Source organism: Neophocaena asiaeorientalis, unplaced genomic scaffold, assembly GCF_003031525.2.
Source record: "Neophocaena asiaeorientalis asiaeorientalis breed wild unplaced genomic scaffold, Neophocaena_asiaeorientalis_V1.1 scaffold126, whole genome shotgun sequence".
Classification (NCBI taxonomy): Eukaryota; Metazoa; Chordata; class Mammalia; order Artiodactyla; family Phocoenidae; genus Neophocaena; species Neophocaena asiaeorientalis.
In genome coordinates this window covers 1,737,723-1,753,061 of record NW_020174565.1, presented here as the reverse complement: position 1 = coordinate 1,753,061, position 15,339 = coordinate 1,737,723, and the positions used below count along the sequence as shown (strand labels likewise).

The following is a 15,339-nucleotide window of genomic DNA, read 5'->3' as shown; positions in this document are numbered from 1 at the left end:
AGTTCACTTTATTGAGTTAATATCAATAAGTACTTATTGAGTGATCACTATCTCCTGACATCTTATAATTGGGCTTTTATCATAACCACTTTCCTAAGAGAGTTGTCTTCATGACCAACTCTTAAATTAACTGTACTCCTGGGTTCTTAAGTATTTTCCCATATATATTGTTGATCATCTTATTGTCTTTAATGTGCATCTGTATACGTGTACATGTGACTTTTATTGGATTCTGATTCTTCTCTTTAAGAATGCCTTCAGTTATTCTCTTTCCTGGTTTGTCTTTTTCTAGAGGCTTATTAGCTATAGATTTTTTTAAAGTTTTTTGAGATATTACTCTTTCTTAGTTAATACGTTAGGAACTTTTCTTAAGTAGCTTCAGTTAACACTTATATATGAACTAATTTAAGGCCTTTGTGGCTACCTCAAGCTAGAACACAGAAAAGTGAATAAAATTGACTTACTGTGTACAGCAGTTTCTCCTCATTTAAGATGTGGGTGTGGGAAATATTATCATCCAATTCACTTTGTTTGATGAGCTCCCACTTGTGAAACCTTCCACACATTGAAGAATGTCCACTTGTAAAAAAAATTATCTTCACTTTTAGGAATTCTACTAGAACTCATCTTCCTCTCATTTGCCTTTTGTCATATTTGTGTATATCATAATAAAAATATAATGCTTTGAGTAAAGTGTTCTAGTGTCTTAATGAATATGTCAAGATACAGCACACCCTCCCCCTATTGGCTGTCAGAGCTGGCAGAAATTTTTTAAATATTATATTAAAATTATTAAAATATTTTATTTAAATAAATATTACAGAAAAAAATGTTGACAGATTTTCCTCTTCAAAAAGTGATTTACTGTTTAATTCATTATCCTAAATTATCTGAAATGCCCATAAACTAATTTCAGGTAATATATTTCGGCATTTAGTTAGCTGAAATATCTATAGTTTCAAGGTTATTTTTTCATCCTAAGTTAACCAATTAACCAAGGATAGAGGCTTTATTTCTCTGTGTGTTTACATTGATACCTATGTGTTGCTCATTTCAATGCATAATGAAGATAATGATGGTAAACAATTCACTTGCAACACCAGGTAGCTATTTTAAAAATGGTTACTTTTAAGTAAACTGTTTATTGACATATGCATACAGAAGAGTTCACAAGTCACATGTGCACTGTTTGATGAAGTTTTGCAAAGGATCTCTTAAATGTAACCAGTACCCAAAACAATAAGTAGAACATAAAATAGCCTTTCTAATGTGACATGTTTTTATTCTGTTACGAAGAAATATTTGATCTGAAATTTTTTGGTGTTTATCTTTTCATTCTGCAAAATACAGCTAAAAAGAAATCAACATAAACAACTACCAAAAAATAAAAGCGGTTTCAGTAACAGAATATATTATGGGAAAAAGTTTTTAATATGTTTTTTCCGTTAATTTTTATGAAGCTTATTTCTTTGAAAATAACCTAATTATAACAATTCCGTATGGTACAGCTATGCTAACTGTTGAAGTACAAATGTATATTGCCTTGGTAACACTTCTACTGTGTTTTTTGTTTGTTTGGTTGGTTTTAGATTAAAGTTCCAAAAGATAGAGAAATTTCTCACAGGAGAAATCTTTCTTTCTGTGTTTAGATTCCATATTTAAAGTGTCACTTCTAAACGTCATGTCCACTGTACTTTAGTGCAGTAAGATATTCCTATGTCGCATAGTCAGAGGGAGGTGGATTAATAGGGAGTTTGAGCTGGAAAGTTCTTCCCTGTTATTGTTCTCCCTCAGCAGTTGGTGGCTAAGTTAATTCTCTTTAGTTTTTTCATGCTCTAAAGCACACATTGCCAAACCCTGGTAAGGGTTTATGGGGAAAAAAGAAGCGATGGTGTCCATCAAAGTCTCAAAGTTGCATTTTTAAACTTTGGCTTGACCTGATGTGCCATTCAAAAAAGCTTCAAAAGATTATTTTTTAAAGAAAGGTTCAATATGTCCCGAGGCTATCGGTTTTGAGTTAAACTGGGTGAAGTAGAAATATTTTACTCATCAGCTTTGCAGTCACAGAGTTTGCCTCAGCTAGAACAAAACTGCTGAGGCATTTAGAGAAAATTAACCCCCCATCCTGGCGGCCAGATGTGACTGGTTTCTGATGAATGCGCATGAGTGGGCTGAAAAATCAAGAGACTGTGAAATTCCTGTCAGGCCCGTACAGTGCAGAATGGGCTATTGACTGCTTTCTATATTTCTCTCCATCATTCTTCTTGAACACTGCCATTAATTTCCTCTCCTACTCTGACTTGTGTTTTTTCCCCCTCCCTCTTCCCTTTAGTTCTGTCAGCTACAAAGAAGGATACACAAGTTGTGGCAGAAGCACTTCGAGCTGGTGGTCCTCTACAGCCGTATGAGGCTGGCCAAGCTCCAGATAGATTCTCAAGAGAGTATTCAAAAAATATTAGCTGTGCAGGTAGGTGATTGCAGGGAAGTGGGAAAGATCATTCTGATCTAGATTGAAAAGCAAATGATGGGTAGTGTGATGAAGCATTAAAACCATATCCCATCAGAGTTTTATAAATTTTTAACCTCTTTAATAAACTGGAATTGCATGAAAGATGAATTCAGTAAGTTAGCATATACACCATGCATACCTACTTTGGGGGAAAAGGGAGACTGAACTTCTTGCTCACAAACCTCAGAACGGGTTTTTATAAATACATTTGGTATAAGTATATATTTTCCAGTCTTCAGGCTTTGTAGATGTCATCCGGCTGTTTAAAAGATACTGTCAGCAGTTGCCTTGTGTTGCTTTTGTGTGAAATCTACTTCAGTGAAAATGACACTGATGTTTATTTTATTTAACTGTTTTCTTTCCCCTTCTGTTTTTGCAAGAGGCTCCTCCTCCCAAGCAGATTTGGAGATGACTTTATTTTAAAAATGAGCAATTAGGGATGAGAATGTAACAGTGGTTCCAGATGCATGTGAAATTTTACTATTTGTGTCTGTAAAAACTTTTAATGGATCAGTTTTCCTTATTTTAAGACTCTAATCTATTTTAGAAACCCATATTAACTATTTGAACACTATTATTTGAAAACTACTTACATTTTTTTAAATGAATATTTTGCTATTTGAAATGTTACATATGTATAAAATATAACCTCCCAAAGGAAAACATCCATCACCTGTTCTATCAAAAAAAAACAAAGAACTACCTCTTCTATAAAAAAACAAAAATAATATCACCATAAAAAAACATAATTTTTATTACTTGCGGTATTAGCAATGCATGCTGAAACTAAGCAAACCAAATTCTTTTCTTAATATTTTAATTACATGTGCACGTCATGATGCTTTTACCTCAATTAAAAAAAGGATGTTGCAAAGCACTTCCAAAGCTATTTCAAATTTCATTTTTACTTGTGGCTATTTTTGCTATTTTCTTCTGAGGGTATATATATATAGCTATGTAGATATATATCCCATATATAAAGTATATATGCACTTTAACAAGTATATGTTCAAATACTTTATATGCTTTATATACATACTCTAATAAAGTATATTATATAAAGTATATTTATTTAAGGATTCTGTTGATAATGGATTATAAAAAAAAATTAAATAATAGGAGAAATTTTAAGTTTTGAAAAGGTAGTGCTTAAAATATGTAGGTTTAATAGAAATTCATATGTGAACTTGAGTATAAACTATAACTGAAGTATTTTAGAAGTCAGGAGCATATTTTTTTCCTTAGAAATGTTTGTTAGCATTTAGTACATTAAAAATTAGAGTGGCTGTAACCCATGGTTTACTTTTAAATATTCAAAGGTAAACTTCATGTTCTAATTACTGTCTTGGAAAAATCCTATATTTCTTGCCCAACTGTAAACATTCTTAAAAATCTTTCAAATGATAAATTCTCTTTGTGAATTAGGGTATATTTTGAAATATTGAAAACGTCAATAGAAACTATTTGAATATGGGTAAAATGAATTCTCAATCCATAATCTTCAATAGTCCTTATTCTAATTTTTCATTAGAAATTCTTTACCAAACTTGATTTTAAATTACTTATTTTTATGGCTTTCACATACCAGCTGAAGTGAAAGGGTAGAAATGATAGTACAGTATCAAAAATTCAACACCTAGAGATACAGCAGCAAGGCTGGATCGTATTTGGGGAACTTGAGGAGCATAACTTAGTGGATTCTTTTCTTATCTACTGGAGAGACCTTCCATTTAGAAGATTTCAATTTTGGCTTTTAATCTAAAACTATAGAAACGTGTGAAATCCTCTGGGATAAGTCAAGTCCAAACCCCTCAACATGGTACACAATGCCCAACTCCTGCTAACCTTCCCAGCTTCATCCATCCACACAAGTTCCTTCAGTCAGTTGCAGTCACTCCAAAATTCCTACTAATCATGACACCTTCTATTCAACTCCTTCTTCCACTCCTGTGCTCATATTCTTCCCTCTTTCTGCAATACTATTGCTTACCTTCCTGTTAAAGAACACCTGACTCAAATCAAACATCTCCTCTGCAAAATCCTTCCCGAGTGCTTCACCCACCTTCCTCAACCAGATGAATTAATTAGATCTTCCTTGACCTCCTACTGTACTCTGTGCATACCACCATACCACAGTGGTATTTTCAGCAGCTAACACTTCCTACTTGTTGGTAAGGTCCCCCTCCTGGAGGATTCTAAACTCCCTTGGGACTTTATACCATCAGTGAAATTAGCTCAATGCTTGTTCTGTTTTTAAGGGTGTATGGTAGCAAGGCCACTAAGGGAATCTCAAAGTATTCCATGCCCATATTGTTTTTACTTATTATATCCTGTCTTTAAAAAGAAAAACATGGCATTGTAAATCAACTCTACTCAAATAAAAATTAATTAAAAAAGAAAAAGAAAAACATGGTAGAGTGATTTAATATGTTAGCAGAGTGAGTCTGCAGCCGTCAATCTCTACAGTTTTTCTCAACATGACTAAAAATTGCTTAACAAACCAGATGCCGTTGCTCTCTATGTTTATGATTAAGTAGCATGTCCACTTTGGGCAATCTAATGTTTTATATTTTGAAGGTAGTATTATAATGATGCCATGAGATATTAGTGAACTATTTGATGAGAAAATCATCTGATGAACCTTCTGAAAAGTAAATGGTATATAACTGATATTGAGCAAAAAGCAATTCAAAATAAATGTTGAGCAGAAAAAGGAGACAGTATGTATCATCCTTGGGCTTGGAGGAATTCCTTGCCAGACCATCAAAAAGCATAATTGGCAGCTCTGCAGATGGCATAAAACCAGGTGGGCCAGATAAGCTTTTGAATTACATGATCAAGCAGGAAGCAATAAAATGAACTATGTTCTGGAATGAGGAATCAGTATATTTAACTTTGCAGCCATTTATATCAATATCTGTGTAGGGATTTTAGTTCACAGCAATTCTAATATAAGCCAAAGTGAACTTGTACAAACTTAGAACCAATGCCATGTTCCAGCTCTAGCAAGCACATAAGACTTCTTGACTCTGACCATGTACAGTATATTTGACAGTCCTAACCTCACATCCGAGCCCCTATAAAGTAAGTACTATTATTTCATTTTAACATCCTTATTTTTCTCTTTGTATTTTTAATGTATTTAATGCTGTGAGATTTAATACCTCTTTGGCATCTTATTTAGAAAAAAGACTCATTGTTAACTCATCATTTAAGTGAAAAAATGTGATACAGCTACAGCATGTTAATGTGATCTTATCCTGCATAAGCACAAGTGTTTTCTCTGGTTAAAGATGATACTCCCATTGTACTTTTTTCAAAAGTTGAGTACATCTGCAGTATTTTATACAGATTTGGAAAGCATAGTTTAAGGGCCATATTGATTTACTTGAGAGCAGCAATTTAAGAGAGATGAGGAATATATAAAATTTAGAATGCTTAATTATAGAAGAAAAAGACTTTGTCCCAGACATCTAAATGACCACCAAATGAAGGTCAACACATGAATATCTTGATGAGCTCTAGAGGGCAACATCTAGACCAATGATGGAAGAGTTTGGAAGGTGGGTTTGGGCTCAATAGGAATACATTTTCTAACAGGTGATGCTGTCCAGATGTGCACTGCTGATACTCAAGCAGACGTTACTGCAGTGGTTGAGGGAAAGCAAATGGTCTAAGAGTCAGCCAGAGAGCACCTCCTCAGGCAGGGCTTCTCCTGGAATGCTCTCCTGACCTCCTTACACAACATCTATGTGTGTCTGTACCTCTTCACTCACTAGAATGTGAGCCTTCTCAGTTGGAAAACATGTCTTATTTGTTCATCTTTATCTCGCTGGCACCAACTATAGTTCTCAAAACATAAGTACTCAAAAATAATTGGTGAGTGAATTTATTATTAAGTGAATTGGTTTATTAAGATTGAACGTGATAACCTCAAAGGCTCTCTACAGCTCTTGGTGCCCACAGTTTTGTAGTTAATAAACAAAAAGCTTTGCCAGGAATTTTGATGGCACAGAGGTAAGGTATTTAATCATTTCTCACACACACACACACACACACACACAGTACCTATAGGGGCAGCCCAAATTTCCTATTTCTGGAAGAAAACTGTACAAATGAAAAGAAACCAGAAAAAACACAGGATAAAAATCTAAAATCACTTAATAATGTGATATAAAAGAGAATCTCTGAAGCTATGTGATCTCTTTAAAGACAAAAGAGATGATAGAAATTTGGATTTTTAAAATAAATACATTTAGAGATATTATGATTGAGGAATAGCATTAAATTGCTAAGCCTTACTGATTAACTCTAGATAGTAGTAGAAAGTATTTTAAAATTGTTGTCAGGGGCTTCCTTGGTGGCGCAGTGGTTGAGAGTCCGCCTGCCGATGCAGGGGACACGGGTTCATGCCCCGGTCCGGGAAGATCCCACATGCCGCAGAGCAGCTGGGCCCGTGAGCCATGGCCGCTGAGCCTATGTGTCCGGAGCCTGTGCTCCGCAACATGAGAGGCCACAACAGTGAGAGGCCCGTGTACCGAAAAAAAAAAAAAAAAATAGTTGTCAGTAGTAAGAATATCTACTAGAAGTTCTAGAAATAAGATTTGTCACTCCCAAACTACTAGAGAAAAGAAAGTGCCATAAAAAGTTGAATAATTCAAAATGCAGGGAAGATGACAGAAAGAGTATAAAAATGTACAAAATAAGTCCAAACATATTAGTAATCATAATAACTAAATGGTTTCATTACACAGTTTAAAGTAACAGTTTTACAGATTGGTCATAAAAGCAAAATCTATCTCATTTAGAAGATATGTACTTCAGACAAATAGAAACAGAATGAAGAGCTTAGATAAAAAGAATAAGAAGTTCTAATTCAAAAAGAGAGAGACTTGAAAGCAAAAAGAATTAATACACTCAAATATGGATATTTCACATTGATAAAATATATAACCAATTATGGCATATCAATCATGAACTTAATGCACATGACAACATAACTTCAGAATATATAAAGTAAGAACTGATTGAAAACCAGAGAAAAATTTTTAAATTAACAATCACAACAGGCAATATTAGCACATCTCCTTGAACTTTTTAAAAATGAAAGAAAATAAAGGGTATCACATAACAAAACCTGGAAGTTTTGATTCAACCACAGAGAAATTCAACTTTAGAAAATATATTAATGTAATTTAATGTAATGACAAGTTAAAGGAGAAATATTATATATGATTACTCAATATATGCTGAAAAACATTAGTTATCAAGGTAACATACACTTACTCTAATAAAAGTCATGAAAAATTTAGAACAAAACTCCCTTGATAAAATGTACTAAGTGATAAATTACTGGAAGCATTTTATTCAAATCAGGACAAAAGTAACTATTCCTGGCTATAGTCATTATTGTGCATCACTGCTCTGAAGCCTTAGTAGTAAGTCAAGAAAAATAAATAAGAGGTATAGCTACTGTGTGGGAAAAGGGCAAAACTATCATTATGGTCTGATAATATGGTGTTTCTCTTAGAAAATCTAAGAGAATCAACCGGAAAAGCATTACAGTCAAAAAGGCAGTTCTTTTAAATGGCAGCCTGAATTATAGAGTTCCTAAGAATAAACCTAACAAAAAGTTAGCTTAGTCCTTTTGCAGAAAAGCTTCTAAGCAATACTAAAACGATATAAGCAAAGACCTAAATAAAAGTAAATATATATCATTTTCATGGATGAGGAGATTATACACATTGGGAACATGCCAATTTTTTTTTAATTTCACATTTGAAAAATCCACAAATTCAATACAATCATACTCAAAATCCAGACAAGATTTTTCAATGAAGCTTGAGAAAGTGATTCTAGGTGTCTTTGGAAGACAAAAATCCACAGGAATAGCTCTGACATTTTTAAAAAAGAAATATTGGTGCTGGAGTGAGGAATTTATGCCGTTGCAGAGCAAAACACATCAGGAAGCTATATTAATTAAATTAGAACAGCATAACACTGATTCAGGAACAGATCAAAACATCTCTAAAATGCAACAGAGCAGTTGGTAAACTTTTTCTTTGAAGGGTCAAATAGTAAATATTTTAAGTTTTGCGGGACATTCAGTCTCTGTTGCAATTACTCAACTCTGCCTTGTAGTAGGAAAGCAGCCTTAGAGAATAGTATATGAATAGATGGAACTGTGTCCCAGTAAGATTTCATTTACAAAACAGGCAGCAGGCCGGAGGCTATGTCCTGAAATAGAGCATCCAGGAATGCCCCACAATTATTTGGAATTTAGAATACAATGAAAGTAGGATGTCAAATTGTATATCATGAAGGTGGACTATTCACTTCCCAGCTATCTGAGGGATAAAAGTAAATACTCAAGGGATAAAGGAAAACAGATTATTGTGTATGTTTATATAAACTGTAGAATAAGCATTAAAAATCTATAATATCTTTTTTTAAAATACAGACTACTGAATAGTACTGAGGTAAGAAAGACCTTCTTAAATGAGGGAATAAAATCATTAAGGAAAATATTGTTAAATTTGACTACCAAAAAATAAAAATATTTTCATGAGAAAAGATACAATAATAACAAAACAGACAAAATTTCTTACCCTCATGAACTTACGTTTCAATGGGGAAAACAAGACAGTAAACAAGTTAAAGCTGTAGTGATGCTATGTACTAAGGAGCAAAATAAAATATGGAAGGGGCATATGAAATGACAAGGGAGGTATGAAAATGCATTTTAGCAGTGCATTTTTCCTTATTACTTGTGGAAATAAATAGCTCAAAATAGTTTAAAGGGTAAACATTTTTACTTGTTTAATCTCTCTCCTTGTTGAACTGAAAATATCAACTTAATGGCTTGAATACCAGAGTTTGAGTTTTAGGGTGGGTGGGTTGGTGAGTTGTTTGCTTGTTTGGTGGTATCATCTGGGATGTGGAACAGGTATAAACAGCATATACCCAAGGGTCACTGTGAGAATCGGATGATGATGTATGCAATATGCTCGGTACACAGTCAACAGTTTACAACATTAACTCACTTTCTTCTTTTTTCTCCCCCTGATACTATTGTAAGGTGATCCCCAAACGGCAACAACTTCTTGCCAAAATTTGCCTAAATCAGTTAATCACAGAAGCATTTATACCTTCTAGTCTTGCCACCTTCAGAACTTGCAACTCCATGTCTGACATCATTTCAAACTCTTGGGAATTTGAGAAACTACATATAGGTACACAACACACCTTGTCATATAATGTAACAAAAAAAATGCTTGGTTAACTTCAAATCTTTTAATGATTCTTGCCTCAATTATTAAAGTATGCATAAATACATAAAATAAAAAAAAGAATTAAATGTTCTAAGTTAAAACACCCAGATAAATGAGCTACATTTTACCCAGTATCTTCTGTTAAATGTAAAGTCAGCATTCCACCCTCATCCAAGGCTGACTATAGCTAAGAAATAAATGCCTGTTGCCAAGGTCAATTCAGAACCAGAAAATTGTGGGTGAAAGAGAACTTACAAGTTCATTTCTTCTATCCTATCTTTGGGATGGATTGTTTCATTATCTTTCTATGTCAAAAGTATACCATTGTTTTTGGGTTTTTTTTCAATTTTTATTGAAATATAGTTGATTTACAATGTTGTGTTAGTTTCAGGTATACAGCAAGGTGATTCAGTTATACATACACACACACACACACACACACACACACACACAGACACACACATATATATATTCTTTTTTAGATTCTTTTCCATTATAGATTATTACAACATATTGAGTATAGTTGCCTGTACTATACAGTATGTCCTGTTGGCTATCTAGTTTATATATAGTAGCATGTATATTTTAATCCCGAACTCCTAATTTATCCCACCCTGTCCTCTTTGGTAACCATAATTTCTATGTCTGTGAATCTATTTCTGTTTTGTAAATAAATTCATTTGTGTCATTATTTTAGATTCCACATATGAGGTATATCATATGACATTTGTCTTTCTCTGTCTGACTCACTTCACTTAGTATGATAATCTCCAGGTCCATCCATGTTGGTACAAATGGCATTATTTCATTCTTTTTAATGTCTGAGTGATATTCCACATGTATATGTACCACATCTTCTTTATCGATTCATCTGTTGATGGACATTTAGGTTGCTTCCATGTCTTGGCTAATGTGAACAGTGCTGCTATGAACATTGGGGTGCATTATCTTTTTGAATTACAGTTTTCTCTGGATATATGCCCAGAAGTGGGATCACTGGATCATATGGCAACTCTATTCTTTAGTTTTTTAAGGAACCTCCATACTATTCTCCATAGTGGCTGAACCAATTTACATTCCCACCAACAGTGTAGAAGATTTCCTTCCCCTCCACACCCTCTCCAGCATTTATTATTTGTAGACTTTTTGATGATGGCCATTCTGGCCAGTGTAGGTATACCTCATTATAGTTTTGATTTGCATTTCTCTAATAATTAGCAATGTTGAACATCTTTTCATATGCCTGTTGGCCATCTGTGTGTCTTCTTTGGAGAAAAGTCTATTAGATCTTCTGCCCATTTTTTGATTAGGTTGTCTATTTTTCTGTTACTAAGTTGTTGTATGAGCTGTTTGTATATTTTGGAAATAAACTCTTGTCGGTCACATCATTTGCAAATATTTTCTCCCATTCCGTAGGTTGTCTTTTTGTTTTGTTTATGGTTTCCTTTGCCGTGCAAAAATGTTTAATTAGATTCCATTTGTTTATTTTTGCTTGTTTCCTTTGCTTTTGGAGGCCGATCCAAAAAAAAAAAAATATTGTGATTTATGTCAAAGAGTGTCCTGCCTGTGTTTTCCTCTGAGAGTTTTATAGTATCTGGTCTTATATTTAGGTCTTTAATCCATTTTGAGTTTATTTTTGTATATGCTGTTAGAGAATGTTCTAATTTCATTTTTTACATGTGGCTGTCCAGTTTTCCCAGCATCACTTATTGAAGAAACTTCTCTCCATTGAATATTCTTTTCTTCTTTGTTGTAGATTAATTCACTATAGGTGCATGGGTTTATTTCTGGGCTTTCTAGCTTGCTCCATTGATCTATATGTCTGTTTTTGTGCGAGTACCATACTGTTTTGATTATGTAGCTTTGTAGTATAGTCTGAAATCAGGGAGCCTGATTCCTGTAGCTCCATTCTTCTTTCTCAAGTTGCTTTGGCTATTCAGGATCTTTTTGTTTCCATACAATTAAAAACAATTTTTTTCTAGTTCTGTGAAAAATGCCATTGGTAATTTGATAGGGATTGCATTAAATCTATCAGTTGCCTTGGGTTTTATAGTCATTTTAACAATATTGATTCTTCCAGTCCAAGAACATGCTATACCTTTCCAACTGTTTGTGTCATCTTCAATTTCTTTCAACAACATCTTATAGTTTTCAGAGTACAGGTCTTTTGCTTTCTTAGGTAGGTTTATTCTTAGATATTTTATTCTTTTTGATGTGATGGTAAATGGGATTGTTTCCTTAATTTCTCTTTCTGCTATTTCCTTGTTAGTATATAGACACACAACAGATTTCTGTATATTAATTTTGTATCCTGCAACATTACCAAATTCATCGATGAGATCTAGTAGTTTTCTGGTGGCATCTTTAGGATTTTTTATGTATAATATCATGTCATCTACAAACAGAGACAATTTTACTTCTTTTCCAATTTGGATTCCTTTTATTTCATTTTCTTCTGTGATTGCTGTGGCTAGGACTTCCAAAACTATGTTGAATAAAAGTGGTGAGAATGGCCATCATCAAAAAATCTACAAACAATAAATGCTGGAGAGGGTGTGGAGAAAAGGGAACCCTCTTGCACTGTTGGTGGGAATGTAAGTTGATACAGCCACTATGGAGAACAGTATGGAGGTTCCTTAAAAAACTACAAATAGAACTACCATACGACCCAGCAATCCCACTACTGGGTATATACCCTGAGAAAACCATAATTCAAAAAGAGTCATGTACCAAAATGTTCATTGCAACTCTATTTACAATAGCCCGGAGATGGAAACAACGTAAGTGTCCATCATCGGATGAACGGATAAAGAAGATGTGGCACATATATACAACGGAATATTACTCAGCCATAAAAAAAATGGAATTGAGTTATTTGTAGTGAGGTGGATGGACCTAGAGTCTGTCATACAGAGTGAAGTAAGTCAGAAAGAGAAAAACAAATACCATATGCTACCATATATGGAATCTTAAAAAAAAGAATGGTCTTGAAGAACCTAGGGGCAAGATGGGAATAAAGACACAGACCTACTAGAGAATGGACTTGAAGATACGGGGAGGGGGAGGGATAAGGTGGGACAAAGTGAGAGAGTGACATGGACATATATACACTACCAAATGTAAAATAGCTAGTGGGAAGCAACCGTATAGCACAGGGAGATCATCTCGGTACTTTGTGACCACCTAGAGGGTTGGGATAGGGAGGGTGGGAGGGAGGGAGGGAGATGCAAGAGGGAAGAGATATGGAGACATATATATATATGTGTAACTGATTCACTTTGTTATAAAGCAGAAACTAACACACCATCGTAAAGCAATTATCCTCCAATAAAGTTGTTAAAAAAAAATGTGGTGAGAGTGGGCATCCTTGTCTTATTCCTGCTCTTAGAGGAAATGCCTTCAGCTTTTCAGCATTGAGAATGTTGTTAGCTGTGATGAAAGTATGCTGTTAGAATTCCATAAATTTCCATAACATATTGAAACACTGATTTCACTCTGTACTTATTGAATACCAATATAATGCATACAGTATGCCTCATGTTCTTTGACCTTAAGCAATTTATAGTTAAGTTGAATACTGGTTAATTTCAAGACACATGGTGGGAGGAATGGGTTCCTACTATGTGGAAGGTATTTTGCTAGAAACTGAGAATCCAAAGGTGGAACATATAATCTTTGTCTTCAAAGAGCTTGTAATCTCAAAAAGGTGGCAGACACAATATGTTGTGTATGACAGCAAGAAGAAAGGCACGTCTTCTGCTTTGTAAGGTCAGTTTTCTAAAGGGGTAACTTCTAAAGTAAATATTGAAAGGTGATGGGACATCAACAAAAGGCAGGCAGGGTGTTATAGAAAGAGTAAATGACTAGAACAGAAATGTGTGAGAATAAAACAGCATAGTGCATAGTGTACAAGGAAAATGACAACTAATTTGATACTATTAGAGAAAAAAATGCAGGACAGGTGATATCAGCAATGAAATGAAGCAGTAGATATGCAAAATATTAGGGAATAACTAGTTATATGGTTAACATTAATTTATTTAATTCTCAAAGGACCCTAGTGCTATCATAGTCTCCCCATTTTATGGAAGAGAAAACGAAAGCACACAAAGGTTATATATTTTGGTCATGATAACATAGCTAATAGAAGAGACAGGATTTAAACCCACAGTTTGGCTACAGGGTACCTGCTCTTAAACACCATACTGTGGCAATTTTCTGTGTCTGTTACTAGATTAGATCATCTGAAAGGAAGACAATGAAAGACAAGAAAGAAAGTAAGGTCTTAAACAAGGCCACAAATAACAGACTGACTAATTTAGGTGTGATATTCCAGGAATGTATTGAATGTTCAGTAAATAATTCTTGACCATTCATTTATCAAACCAAGTGCTAAAATTTCAGCAGGTACTTCTTATGTGTTTCTTCTCATGGTGTTAGTTTAGCTTATCAGCTACCAGTGTGTGGGGCAGGTGCATGTAAACCATAAAAAGTATAAAAATAATGTCATTTTGGTGAAAACATCAATTCCAGATCCAAATAATCTCAAAGAACCACCCCGCAAAAGATATATGCATAAAAGTCATACCTGAGTACATTGTAGTCAGTGTCTGAAAACTAAAAATAAAATTAATGATAAAGATAAAATCTAAAATCAGCCAAAGAAAAGGAAATAAAAAATTACTTCTAACATCTTATCAGAAACTATGGAGAACAGAAGACATAGAAGAATATGTTTAAACTGCTGAAAGAAAAAAATGAACCCAGAATTCTCTATCCAGCAAAAATATCGTCTATAAACCTAATTCTAACCATATTAAAATTTATATTAAATATAAATGGACTAAAAACCCTAATTAAAAAACAGATATAGTACATTAGGTAAAGATACAAGACAAATATAATTGTCTGTAAATAATACAGTTTAAATATGAAGTCACTATAGGTTAAAAGTATAAGGATGGAAAAAGACATGCAATACAACACCAAGCATAATACAGTTGGAGAGGCTACATTAATATCAGATAAATTAAACTTCACAATTAGAAATGTTACCAGGTATCAAGAAGGTCATTTCATTAAGAGAAAGAATCAAGCACATATAACAATCATAAATGTGTATGCATGTAATAAGAAAATTTCAAATAAGGCAAATACTTAAAGTAGAAGTGAAAAGATGCCTAATCATAGTTTGTGATTTCAGTGCTCCTCTTTTGGGAATTGATAGAACATACAGACAGAAAATCAGTAAGAACATGGAAGAATTGTACAATGCTATCAACCAACTTGACCTAATTGATATTTATAGAACATTCCATTCAACAAGAGCTGGAATATGCATTGTTTTAAAGTGCATAGTAACATTTCCAAATACAGACCATATACTGAGTCATAAAACAAGTCTTAATAAATTTAAAAGGATCAAAATAGTAAAAAGGAAAAGTTGTCTGATCACAATGGAGTTATTAGAAATCAATCATTAAAAGATACTTGAAAAATGCCCCCAATATTTGGAAATTAAGTCACACAGTTTTAATCATGTGGGTCGAAAACTGAATT

General features: G+C 33.7%; 1 protein-coding gene across 1 annotated transcript in view; it reads left to right on the top strand.

Moving 5' to 3' along the window:
• CCDC178 (coiled-coil domain containing 178) overlaps positions 1-15,339 on the top strand; it is a 350,545-nt gene that overhangs the window by 312,577 nt on the left and 22,629 nt on the right. Inside the window, exon 19 of the mRNA XM_024757945.1 lies at positions 2,333-2,467. Within this exon, the coding sequence (XP_024613713.1) occupies positions 2,333-2,467 (135 nt within the window). The remainder of the gene's footprint in view (positions 1-2,332; positions 2,468-15,339) is intronic.